General features: G+C 44.3%; 1 protein-coding gene across 13 annotated transcripts in view; it reads right to left on the bottom strand.

Annotated features, from left to right (window-relative positions):
* Positions 1 to 2,520: 2,520 nt before the first annotated feature.
* DEPDC5 (DEP domain containing 5, GATOR1 subcomplex subunit) overlaps positions 2,521 to 13,532 on the bottom strand; it is a 63,544-nt gene continuing 52,532 nt past the window's right edge. For 10 of the 13 annotated variants that reach the window (XM_050924321.1, XM_050924320.1, XM_050924325.1 and 7 more), the window contains 5 exons: positions 9,083 to 9,252; positions 6,079 to 6,250; positions 4,660 to 4,720; positions 3,749 to 3,831; positions 2,521 to 3,323 (listed from right to left, as the gene is read on the bottom strand). In XM_050924321.1, the coding sequence (XP_050780278.1) occupies positions 3,028 to 3,323; positions 3,749 to 3,831; positions 4,660 to 4,720; positions 6,079 to 6,250; positions 9,083 to 9,252 (782 nt within the window). In that variant the 3' untranslated portion in view covers positions 2,521 to 3,027. Of the gene's footprint in view, positions 3,324 to 3,748; positions 4,328 to 4,659; positions 4,721 to 6,078; positions 6,251 to 9,082; positions 9,253 to 13,532 lie in introns of all 13 variants that reach the window. The other 3 variants (XM_050924330.1, XM_050924331.1, XR_007769527.1) reach the window with 2 other exon arrangements.

Genomic DNA, 13,532 nt, shown 5'->3' with positions numbered 1-13,532 from the left:
ATCCAACACCCACTGAAGTCAATAGAAATCTCTCTACTGACTTCAAGGGGCACTGGATCAGGCCCTCAGCATGCACAGGAATTTTAAGGGCTGACTGGCTCTGCAGCCTTGTCCTTCAGGTAGGGACATGTAATATCCATACAACAGATTAATTTTAATAACTCATCTTGGCTCCAAAAATAATCAGGACAAACACTTTATCATCAGACAACCACACTGTCGATCCCAGTTGTCCCTGGACAAGTCACCTTAAAATGAATTTCCTAGCCTGCAAACAATAGGTGAAAATTAAAATACAAAACCAAAAGCATATAAAGGCATCACTTAAAAAGACCCAAAACACACAGGTGGACAGGTGGGAAAAAGAAGTCATTCGACATGAGCCCACGACAATTAAAACCAACTGCACATCTGAAATTGTGTTTTTGAATATGTTCAAAGTTGTGAAAGAGTGGTATGGTGCATGTCCAGGGGTTGGAAGTCCCACATGCCAAGAAGAGTCTCCAGGGCACAATGGGGAAACCCCTACAACACCAGTGGTGTGAGACAGCTAATACTGTTCTGATAGAGGCTCATGAACTTCCCATGGGATATCTACTACATACAAATGCAGCTGTGAAAACTCCAGGAACTCAGGATAAAAAGGCCTTATCTTCTCACATGGCTAACAGGCCTAGGCCCGGGCATGGCAGAGTGGGTAAGCTAATGCCAGCAGGAAAAGCGAGGGGACTCAGGCCGTTCCATGACACACAGGCAGAAGCCCCCGAAGGTGTTTGGATGGGTCTGGAAAAGCACTTTTAAAACCTCTTTTCCAGACGCTTTTCAGGGGCCAGCAGAAGGTGCTGCGCTGCTGCCCCTCCCAAGCCCGCCTCCTCCAGCCCCTGCCCGCTCTCCCCGCAGCGAGGGCACGGGCCGCCGCGAGCATCCCGCCTGTCCCGGCCGGGGCGGGCTGCGTTGGCCCCGGGGAGCCGGTCATTCGCTGCCCTGCCTCGAGAACCCCCCGGGAGGCTGAGCCGCCCCAGCCCGCGCCCCGCGCTGTACCTCCCGAGGGCGGACATCGGCTGCCTTGGCGCCGGCCGCGCTCCGAGCCCCAGCGGTGCCAGCCGCCGCCGCGCAAAGCGCCAGGAGCTGCCGCGGGGAGGAGCTCGGGGCCCCACCCCGGCGCCCTCAGGCGGACACGCGGCGCCCGTGGGCTGCGCCCCGGGAAAACACCCACTGCAGGGAGCGGGGCTGGGGCTGGGGCTGGGGCTGGGGCTCTGCACTCCGGCGAGCGCTCCTGCTGCAGACCGATTTATTCCTGGTACAGCGCCTGTAACCGCTACAGTTCCCAGGGCCAGAGCGCTCGTCCCACTCCACAGCATGCAGGGGCGGGGTGCGCAATGGGGGATACAACAGCTCCCGCCCCAGGGCTGCAAGAAAAGCAACGCACGGGCGAGTAGAGACGGAGCAGCATTTTCATTCAAAGTTATACAATCTAACCACACTGCAGCGTAGACTGAACCTTCCAGAAATAAATAGAGCTGCTGAACGTTAGAAACCAACACAGAGCTGGGGTGGTCTCATTGAAAAAAAGTGGGCGTTTATAAACCCTGAAGTAAACATTCCAACCTGATTTGCTTCCCCCCTTCCACCTTCCCTGCACATAGAAAAAAAAAGCTTAGTTACACTAAGTGGCTTTCCTACCCAGGAAAGCTCAAGCTCCAAAAGGTCTGTCACTCTATAAGGTGCCACAGGACTCTTTGCTGCTTTTACAGAACCAGACTAACACCGCTACCCCTGTGATAAGTGGCTATTGTATATGTAAAATAGGTACTTTTCATAGTAATTCAGATGAGTAAAATAGGTGAGAGCAAGGTATGTGAATGGTAGGAGATAACTTTAAAAAAAATCATCTAATAGGAATCAGACATGCACTGGTAATTACAATACACTTAGATGAATTAAATGAAGAGGGTGGTAGGCAGCTCAAAGCAGACAGTCTTTTTTTCTACATGCTACTATCTGATATGATATAGTTACTCAAACAATGGGTCTTGGATACAGAAACTTTTTTGTGATAAAGACACATTTTTGTTGAAACAATGTTTATGATCTCTCTCTCCTGTCTGTTCACAATCTTCCTCATTCCTGTAATCAGCTGCATCTTATGTTTAGCTGTCATTGATTTCTCCCTAGACTTGGATCCTTGCCTACAGCAACTGATTCCTTGCTCCCGCAGCATCACACACATCTCTGGGTCCAGAGCCCAGAACAGCAAGTCCTGAAATCTTAAAGGGCAGAGACCCACTTCAACTGAAATGTAAAGTAATTGTGACCTTTTCCTGATCATTAAAGCTTCTTGCATGCCATAGGAAACAACTTCCTTCTGGCAAGGCTCCATCTTCTGCATACTCCTTTATTGACCTATAGAGCCCTGCAAATCCATGGATCGCAGATTGGATGAGGATACACATTTTGTATCTGTGCAGGGCTCTATTTACTCACTGCCTGAACTATGGCAGAACAACATTACACTTTTGATTTTCTGCATGTTTTTTTATTTAATATATTAAAACATATAAACGCTTACCATGACTGTATATTACAGTGTATCTTACATATGCACACAAACATACACGCCAGAGATGTGAGGCATGATTTTGCCTGACATGTCACAGGCTTACAACACCTGGTCATTTCCAAAGATCACAGAAATGTATGGCGACCTCTTCCCTGTAACAAACCCCGGGTCTCAAAGTCTTGCCTTCACTCAGTTTAGCTGAGTACTGGCAAGTAGGGGATGCAACTATTTGAAGCATGGCTCTGTTCAGGTGATCAGTATTGGTGTGACAGGAGTGGCCCTGGGATATAGTCTCTTCTCCCAAAAGCCTACTCAGATTCTATTGATTATCAACAGGAATACTGCTCAGATTAGGCTGGGTTCCAAGGTAAATTCACCCTAAGAATGGTCTTATCTGGTTGTTCTCTGCATCTTCTTCCTCCTCACACTCCCAAGCTTTTAATTTTCAATCCGGCAGATGCACTATGTCATGGTGCACTGGCATGCATCTTATCCAGACAGCCAGTCCAGAACAGGACGAGTCGGCCATCTTTGTTCCAGCAGAACTCTGTGAAGTCTTTCAGCAACCGATCTGCAAACTTCTCATCCCCTGTGGCACTGGACCTCCATGTTTTGGTCAGCATGGTATTGTAGGCCCAGTTGTAACCAATGCGCTCTTCACAAAACATGTTCTGATTGGTTGAGCTGGTGGAGTTGCGCCGCCGTCGTTGCTGCCCACAGGAAAATTTCCGCTTGGAGTAAGGCAGCTGCAGAGAAACTGTCCCTGTGGGAAATGGACAGGAGTTTAATCTGCGGTCAAGTCTAGGTCCTAGCATTGTCAGCTGACCCAAATGTTTTCTAAGGGAAAACTAGACTGAGTTTCATTTATTGTCTTGGGTAGCAGGTAAAGATGCACTCAGCATTACCTCACTGCTACCTGCAAGGGTAATGAGGCTCAGAGATTCCTTCAAGCAGGTACTCAACCTGCTGTTTTTACTAATGGCAAAAGTAATAATGTTTTATACTTATTGTAGGAGATGACTGGTCTCTCCACTGCTTTCTGTTTATGACTCTTTGTCCCAGTTGCTACAGCTATTTGCCAGCTGATCAGTGCTACTGAAGGAGAACATTGGAACTAGGAGTGCAAGGATGGCTCTCCCTTGCCTATAATCCCTCCATGGCTCTCATTGCTTACCAAGCATTGCTTACCTGTGACATGGATGTACTGCGGTTTGTTCTCAGATGGGAAGTTGAATGCAGAGGCAGAGTATTTATCTTGCACAAATCCAAATCTGGGGAAACAAACACTAGAAAGAATGAGCCTATTCCTGTTGGGACTCCTACAATCCATGGGATGGGAAAGCGTCGGGAGGGCGAAGGGGGTTATTTCCCCAACACATATGCACATCCTTCTCATGGCCCAAAGGGAAGGAGGCAAAGAGGGGAGGAAGGGATCCCCAGATTCTCCAATCCTGTTTTTTCCTGAGCATGGGGGTAGGGTTGGTCTCCTAGCTAATGTATGAAGCAATGGAACCGATAACCGAATCTGGGATGTTATCTGGCAGTCTGTTAAAAGGACCCAGCTGTGTGCGCGTGTACACACACAGAGAATTAGGAGAAAGCTACAGAAAGTTTTCTGGTATGGTGCATCAAGTTATAGGAATTGTTTGGTTAGGCTGGACAGTCCTGTCAGATTACTAGTACTGCTTTGGGAACACACAGTCCCCTCTGGGCTGAAGAAAACACCATTTTGAAGCAAGAAAAGGTCCATTCCAAGAGCCAGCTTCTCTATGATAGAAAGAGAGCCTGAGTTAAGCACTGTGAAACCAACTGCCAGCCAGAGACCACACTGAAAGCTTTGTGAAGATCCATAACAGGATGTTACACAGCCAGCCAAAGGCAGGAATGATCAGCACTGGAAAGCTTATTTGTGCCTTCCAATGACCTCCTCCACTCTTACTGGCCTGCCTCACTAAGTAGTGTTCAAAACAACACCATCAATTCCTCCTCAAACTGTTCCCAGCCTCTCACTACAGGTGTCAGATCTCAGTTACCTGCTTATTATCAGTCACTTAACCCAAAGATGGATTTAACTCTCATCTACCCTGCTCCGCACATACCTGTGTGCAATTGCCTCCTGGAGCAGATGCATGCGATCCCAGTAAGTTTCAGGTTCAAAGCCTGAAACAAGAGAACCAGACGAAGGCCAACTGAAACCATTTAATCTTTACCAACCCATAGCAGGCTTTCCCAGGTCAACTCCACTGTGTGCTTCCCCCTATTCCTTTAAGCCACCTCCTTTGGTACTATTTTATCTGTCAGCCCTTGCCCTGAACCCCCTGCATCCCATTAAAAGAGTTTTTTAAAAACACCAACAGTTGATTCATAAACTGAACCCTGGATTTGGCTTTTGTGACTCTGGAAGGAACATACACAAAACAGTAAATACATAGGATTTGAGAGGGGCAGTTTCACGGTTTGTTGCTCTTGTGATACTATCAAAATACTGTCCCATGTTTCCACTTTGCCCACCTTTGGGCATCAAGAAGATCTTTGTTTTGGCAATGGGAAAGGCCTGGGGTTAAGACCAACTAGCCCTCCATGAGGGTCCCTAAACCCAAATCATGAATACATTTTTATTTAGTGAGGATCAGAAAAAAAATAAAAATGAGCGTGACCACCATTTTGAGCACCACAGCATTAAAAATAGCCTATTTAAAGCCAGTGGGGCTACACTTGTACCACAACACATACAGAAATTCCTTGTTCTTTCTGCATTTACAGTCAGACTCCAGGAAGAGTGTTACCAGGGGTGAGAACAATTTAATCAACAAAATGACGACTTTTTAAAATTTGTAAACTGGGTTCCTTTTCATATCATCCCTCTGCACCAGCTGTATGATGGATCTCTCTGTGTGCCATGAAACTCTAACCTCTGGGCAAGGCTCACAGTTGAGGCTTATCACAATAGCGTCACTAGGAAGGGAGAGAGGTCATGCTGAAGAAAAAAAGGATTGCCGTTCCTAGCACTTAATCTCATGAGCAAACCTTCCTATCCAGAATGTAACCATGGCAACAAAAAGAGGATGCCAACCATGGAAGTCTAGCCAACGTAATCTCAGAGAGGAGGGAACAAACAAATGCAAGATACAACTGCAGATAGGCTAGTGGGGTGGATGGGAGCTGCTGGCAGAATAGGCGTTTATAATTTTTACAAAATGACAGCAGGGTAACTACCTGATATGGTTTCTATAGGAGCATTCAGAGTCATGGCAACAGAGGAGAATGAAGGACATGGAACTCTCCCTGATGATGGGCACCTCTCACTACCAACATGATGCTGTGGTGTGTGCCAACTGCCCTGAAGTACAGCTTCCCTCCTTCATGCTGAATGAGCTGTATCCTTCACAACAGATTGGGGAGAATGCAATGGCAGGCATCTTATCCAGCCAGTGAACATACTGTAGGTGTGATTCACATCCCAGTGAGAATTCTCCCTGCAAGAAGGTACCCAAAGCTGGCTGGGGAATATTTCTTACCATCAAACAGATGTTCACTGCCCTCCTTCAGCAAGCAGCTAACATTGAGTGGGATGAACAACTGTGCTCGAAGTGGGTCTCCATATAGGTAACTGGGCAATGCAAATGGACCCTCCAGGACTGGAACCAACAAGAAACCACAGGATGTAGCTTTCCGATGCCAACCCTGAACCTGTGAAGGGATTCAAATAATGAATCACATCATGTATAGCTGCATGGAAAGGAGTACTTATGTGCATAAGAGCAATTTGTCTCGCCAAGAACAAATCAGACATGCTCAATTACCAAAGGACTTTGCCTACTTTGCATACTGAGCATGCAATTATCTTCATAAGCAAAGCAGCACAGATACAAGATTTCAAAATTGTATTTTTTTAAGGCATGCCACATAAATCAGAATGATCAATTAGATCAGGCCGGTGCAGAGAAGCTAACTGAATTCTTTGCATCAGTCTTCACTGCAGAGGATATGAGGTAGATTCCCCAACCTGAGCCACTCTTTTTAGGTGACAAATCTGAGGAACTGTCCCAGACTGAGATGTCATTAGAGGAGGTTTTGGAACCAACTGATAAATTAAACAGTAATAAGTCACCAGGACCAGATGGTCTTCACCCAAGAGTTCTGAAGGAACTCAAATGTGAAATTGCAGAACTACTAAGTGTGGTATGTGACCTATCATTTAAATTAGCTTCTGTACCAGATGACTGAATGTGACAACAATTTTTTTAAAAGGCTCCAGAGGTGAGCCTGGTAATTACAGGCAGGTAAGCCTAACTTCAGTACCAGGCAAATTGATTGAAACTACAGTAAAGAACAGAATTATTAGACACATAGATGACCATGACTTGCTGGGAAAGAGTCAACAAGGCTTTTGTAAAGGGAAATCACGCCTCACCAATCTATTAGAATTCTTTGAAGGGGTCAACAAACAGGTGGTCAAGAGTGACCCAGTTGATATAGTGTACTTGAAATTTCAGAAAGCTTTGACAAGGTTTCTCACCACAGGCTCTTAGGAAACTAATTAGTCATGGGAGAAGAGGAAAGGTCTTCTCATGGCTCAGTAACTGGTTAAAGATAGCAAAAAAGGGTATGAATATATGGTCAGTTTTCAGAATGAAGATAGGTAAATAGTGGTGTCCCCCAGGGACCTGTACTGGGACTAGTGCTGTTCAACATATTCCTAAATGGTTTGGAAAAAGCAGTAAACAGTGAGGTGGAAAAATGTGCAGATGATACAAAACTACTCAAGATAGTTACATCCAAAGTAGACTGTGAGAGTTACAAAGGGATCTCAGAAAACAGGGTGACTAGGCAACAAACTGGCAGATGACATTCAGTGTTGATAAATGCAAAGTCATGCACATTGGAAAACATAATCCAACTATACATACAAAATGATGTACTCTGAATTAGCTGTTACCACTCAAGAAAGATCTTGGAATCATTGTACATAATTCTCTGAAAACATGCACTCAATGTACAGCATCAGAATATTAGGAACCATTAGGAAAGAGAGATATTATAAGAGACAGAAAATATCATAATGCCATTATATAAATACACAGTACACCCACACCTTGAATACTGTGTGCAATTCTGGTCACCTGATCTCAAAAACAGATTTATTAGAATTGGAAAAAGTACAGAGAAGGGCAACAAAAATGATGAAGGATATGAAACAGTTCCCATATGAGAAATTAAAAAAAGACTGGGACTTTTCAGCTTGGAAAAGAAGTCGGTCGGGGGGCTGGAGGGAATATACGAGAGGTATCTAAAATCATGAATGGTTTGGAGAAAATGCATAAGGAAGTATTATTTATCCTTTACACAACATGAGAACTATACGTCACCCAATGAAATTAATAGGCAGCAGGTTTAAAACACACACACACACACACACACACACACCGACCCCCCCCCCCCCCCGTGGAACTCATTGCCAGGTGATGTTGTAAAAGCCAAAAGTATAACTGAGTTCAAAAAAGAATTAGATAAGCTCATGGAGGATAGGTCAATCAATGGCTATTAGCCAGGATGATCATGAATACAACCTCATGCTCTGGATGTCCCTAGCCTATGGCTGCCAGAAGCTGGGAGTGGATGGCAGGGGATGGCTCACTCGATGATTGCCTGTTCTGTTCATTCACTCTGAAGCACCTGGCACTGGCCACTGTTGGAAGACAGGATACTGGGCTAGATGGACCACTGGCCTGACCCATTATAGCTGTTCTTATTAATGCACTTAAAATGGGATATTTCTAAGGAAACTGATTTAGCCTGATTACAGTGAGTGGCCAAGGACTGCTTAACTGGAACAAAATTTCCGTTTGAAAGAGGATCTAGGTGACCAATGCCGAGGGGTTGAATGGGGAGTAAGAAGTCTGGGATTTCTGAATGCCAGTCTCTTGATACAGAAGTTGCCACATAACAAAAAGAAACAAAAGTTAAAGTAAACAGCAAATGTAGAGAATAGTTTTTCTTGTATTTTTATCCTTGGTGTTGTCAGTGGGTTTTTAAAAAGCCTCTTTGCTGAACTGGGACAACAGGCTGCCTACCTAAGGGACTCCATTAAAACGTTTTCACTGCTTTTCATTTTAAAATTCAATGCACAGTGGGTTAAACTGTGCTGGCTCTCTGCACAGGGTCAAAGCCTACACGCAGTGGCTCAAGCGAGACTTAAAATGATACCTTGGCCTCGTGCTGGCCCTCTGCACAGGGTGAATTTAACCCATCAGAAGTAAGAGAATGCTACAGCTAGGATAGAGTGACTAAACACACTGATTTATAGCAATGATAAGAGAGACTCAAACTCAGCAACACATGCATAGCAGTGGCAACAATCAGCAAAATTGTCCTTCAAAAAAGATACAAACTTCACTCCACAGCATCTGTCCTAGAACTTCCCACTAATTGCCTTGCTGAATTTCCCTGCGGACTCAGGTAAGGACACACATTTAATCAGTCTGGCAAGTTTGAGAGCATCCAGGACACAAGGACCCTTACCATCTCAAAGAGAACAGCTGCTGTTACTGCCATCCAATGCAATTTGATCTCGAAGGCCGCATTCAGCGAGAAATTGCCATGGTAGTAACAACTGCACCATTCCAGGCGGTCAGTACGGTTATTCACATCCACATCCAGCGTCACTGTCCGCTGCTCGGGTACTGTGGCAGCTATGCAGATATGGAGTCAAGATTTTAAAAAAAAATATGTATCCAGGAGGGGAAAGGGGAGAGAAAGAAAATTAAAATGAGATGTTAGTTTTAGGCATGGGTTGCTTCATCTGCCTGCCTTGCATTTTAGGGCCAACAAAAATAGTCCAAGAATCTTGCTAGCCTAAATCACAAGAATGAAAAGGAGAAGAGAATTCCACCCACACCAGGGAACTCTGCTGCCCCAATACCTTTCCTCCAGAAAATACTACTCTAAACAGTCCAGTGACATCTAAACTGGGGTAGACAGGGATTCTCTCCTCTAGGAAGTGAGCCAGTCCCTGAACCTACCAATTAAAAGTGGAGTTGTTCTATAATTTAGTAGTATTCCAGTGTGGAACAGAAGGTGCTATGGAGGGTTAACCGTGTAACATTTGCCTCTGAGGCATTCCAATTTGATGATAATGTTCTTTACATATCTCCATATAAATCACAACACTGCACATTTTTACATCAGGGAAGGAGTATTCCAGAGTCCCACAAAAGTGGTCTACATTAATGCAATGTTAAGGCGGCACATTAAAATTTTTAAAAAGGAAAAAAAAACAAAAAGGTTCCTACAGCATTATCATCTTTAGCTTATTGCATTTAGATAACATTCTTTTCCTTTTTTAAATTAGTATTTTTGTAGTGCCTAGGGGCCTCCTCCAAGATCAGGGCCACATTGTGCGAGGCCATATAGTACAGTCAGATAGTAAAAGAAGGTCCCTACTCCCTAGAGCTTACACTCTAAATAAGCGAGGGCTTGTGTACACTTACAACTAACTCGGCATTGCTGCGATCGATGCAGTGGTGTCGATTTAACAGGTCTAGTGAAGACCGCTAAGTCGATGGGAGAGTGCTTTCCTGTCCACGAAGAGCAAGGTAAGTCAGCAGGAGAGTGTCTCCTGTTGACACAGTGTGGTGTAGACACCTCTGTAAGTCAACCTAAGTTACATCAACTTCAGTTACGTAACTGAAGTAGCATAACTTCGGTTGACTTACAGCTTTAGTGTAGACCAGCCCTAAAACACAAAGGGTGGGAAGAGAAACAGAGGCACAAGAAGGGGGAGGGACTTGCCCAAAGTCACACAGCAAGTCAGCAGCAATGCCAGGAATAGAACCGAGGTCTCCTGACTCCCAGTCCAGGGCCCTACCCCTTAAACTAGGCTGCCATTTCTTGTTTTTCTTATTACATGCCTTAGTTTAATATATTTCTATGCTGTTCAATACTGGACATAAAACACCAACGATATGCACTACGGCTGTGTTAACATCTCTGTGACATTTCCCAAACTGCATATTTGAACTGTCTTTCATTAACTGTTTGGTATTTTTAAAGCAGAGGAAAGGAATTGCTCATATTTTGTAGTCTTAGCGTTTAAAAGTTCCCAATTAAGTTTTGAAATTCACCCCCAAGATGGAAGGAATTGGGGCAGGGGCAGAGTTCCCACCTTTGCTTCTGTTCTAATTGGTCTGGAGACCATTTTCTGGGAGGCTGGGTTAACAGTACAACATCCTATTGTTTATGTGCAATTACTTTAGCTTGGCAACGGAAAAAGAGAAAGAAAGAAATAATGATAATAAATGCCAGAGATGTCATATTGGAGAGCATCATGAAGATGCTCTTTTGTAAATAAGTCTCATCACTTCCTGGCAAAGATTTATCTCCTCCAACTCCCATCTAGGCCAGGTATTGTCAGACATACCAAACGTCTTATTCTTTTATTTTTCTTCCTGCTTTTTACTCAGATATCACTGAAGATGCACTGTTGTGGGTGGCTTGGGGGCTCATCTTAAAGTTACAATACCAGCTTTTCAGGAGCCATGCAATGTAACGTAAATGATGAACCACCACAGAAACCCAGTTTGGGATGTTTGAGGGCAGCATCCCAATAGGAGGTAAAGCAGAAGTAGCTCAATCAGTAAGGAAGGCATGTGCTGTCTGCCAGCGAAGCCGCCAGACACAACAATACACCAGCCAATTTGTATAAATTAGCACACGCTGAAGAATGAACTCCCTGCTCCACTGGTAGATGGTTCTGCCTCCAAGTTACTGGTAACACAGGACTCTCCATCAAGACTGCAAACTGTCTTGTTCTACCTTACCCGGTGCCTCTATTCGCAGACCAAACAACTGGAGGCAAATCCCCATAGGAACACTCCTAACAATCCCAAAACTATGACTGGATTAGCACCTTAAGTGTCTCTAAATTTAGGAGACTCAAATGGGTTCTTAGAAAATGGTCCTAATTAGACGTTATAATAGGAGACCTCTGACTTTCCATACACTTGGCTGATTTTAAGAGAACTCACCTGCTTCCCAACTGTGTCTTGTACCAGTATTAACTAATGAGTTATAGTGCACATTGGAGAGGAGCAGACAGGTTATTCTTCAACCACAGATTAACTATGTACATGGTTATAATTACTAGTGCAGCATGCATTGCTATAAATCAAAAGGGACAAGATTACGTATATCACAGATCAGATTTTCATTGGGAAGGGAAAGGGGACAATCATCAGGCAAATCAGAGGGAAGTTGGCAAGGATAAGGATTTTACGGGTACACAGAGCTTGTTCCAGAGCTCCCAACACTTGCATGCTGTTTCATATCACAGGCTGACATTTAGAGAAGGTGGAGGAGAGGAAGAAATCAAATGCAGCCAAAGCCAAGAGAGGAACAAATGAAGTCACGTGGACCGGCTGCCATTGGGATTAGTAAAGCTTCCTGCCTCAGATGTACTGGTAATGTTTTTGGAGTCTTTAGATGAGAAACAGCACTAAAGCGGCACACAAACTTGTTTCCTTCTGAGAACAGGTAACACCACATTGTTTACTGCAGGAAAATCCAATCATCCTTTAGAACAAACCATAATGGACAACAGCAGCAGTATGGAAGCGCTTTTCATCCCAGGACAGCAAAACTGATTATGGATCATTATCCCCATTTTATGATGGGGAAACTGAGGAACAGAGAAGTGAAGTGGTTTACCAAAGCTGCACAGTGAGTCAGACATAGTTTCAAGAGCAGAACCAAGGTCTCCTAAGCCTCAGTCCTCTGAACCACACACTATCTGGACACCAGGTTGGGCTCAAGTTCACCTGGCTGATTAATTATGCCAATAAGGTTTTGTACTGGCCAAAATGATAGCATTAGTGTGTAGCAGATAAAGAGCCTCCTGCTCACATGGTAGCTTAAGATAATAGAATTGTTAGCTTATTGTTCTAGGCCCCTCCCCTCATTTTTCTCTTTCTTATGCTGTTCCTCTTCGAAAAAAGCTTTCAAAAATATAGACAGATTACCATAGCTTCAGATTTAGAAGATACAGTTACTATACAAGGAGAAGGGTGATGTCACTTCTCTTCAGAAGAGTCAAACATATCATAGAAGAGCATTGGGGATTCTCTCTTTCTAATTTAGATGGGACTTTATAAGATGCATCTTATAAATCTGAAGTCATGGCAATGACTTTTCTAGCATGTTTTACAGGGAACAAATAGCATATGGCAGGAGCAAGTGACTCAAGCTGGCCTGGAAATGCAACAAGATGACAAAGCACACATATTAGGACATATAACTAGTGAGTTTCACTGGCTGTTAGTGGTAGAAAAGGCACCATGTGGTCTCTGTGGCACTCCAGTGAGAAGTGCTTTACAATGTAAGGAGGAGATTTCAAGATTGGATAATGATACTCCCATTGCATGCCCTGATGTTCCAGATTCAAAACCCCAGTTCATTCACACTGCTGGTATCTTTTGTAATTGTGGTCCCAGGTGCCTGACCTGGAGTTCTTCCCCATTACACAGGGTTTCAGCCTAGACTGATGCCACCACAGTCTCCAAGTGTCACAGTACACAGGACTCTCCTACACTCCACTCTTCACAGGTGGAGTATCACAAGGGCTCTTACCACTGGCAAACACTTGTTGAGCAAGTGTTAGACTTTAGACTTAGTTAAGTGAAGTTTTGGGGCTCTGTTGTTCTTACATGTCATCATTTCCATGTGCACAGCAGGGACTGAACTTCATCATGCGGTTCTGAAGAGTCACACCTGCTCCCCATGAAGATGGGAGATGAGTATTAGCTCTTCCTCAAACTTTAGAGGAAGGTGGGATTATTTTACTTTTAAATAACAGAGAGTACAGATTATTCCTCTCAGCCAGTGAAACGCATCCCAGAGACATGACAATGAGATCACCTGCATGACAAATGTACGGCCAGCATGAGATCTGCAGCGTGTTACTGGTCCACGTGAGATC

The sequence above is a fragment of the Gopherus flavomarginatus genome, chromosome 15 (genome assembly GCF_025201925.1).
Source record: "Gopherus flavomarginatus isolate rGopFla2 chromosome 15, rGopFla2.mat.asm, whole genome shotgun sequence".
Classification (NCBI taxonomy): Eukaryota; Metazoa; Chordata; order Testudines; family Testudinidae; genus Gopherus; species Gopherus flavomarginatus.
This window is presented reverse-complemented; position numbering and strand designations above follow the sequence as displayed.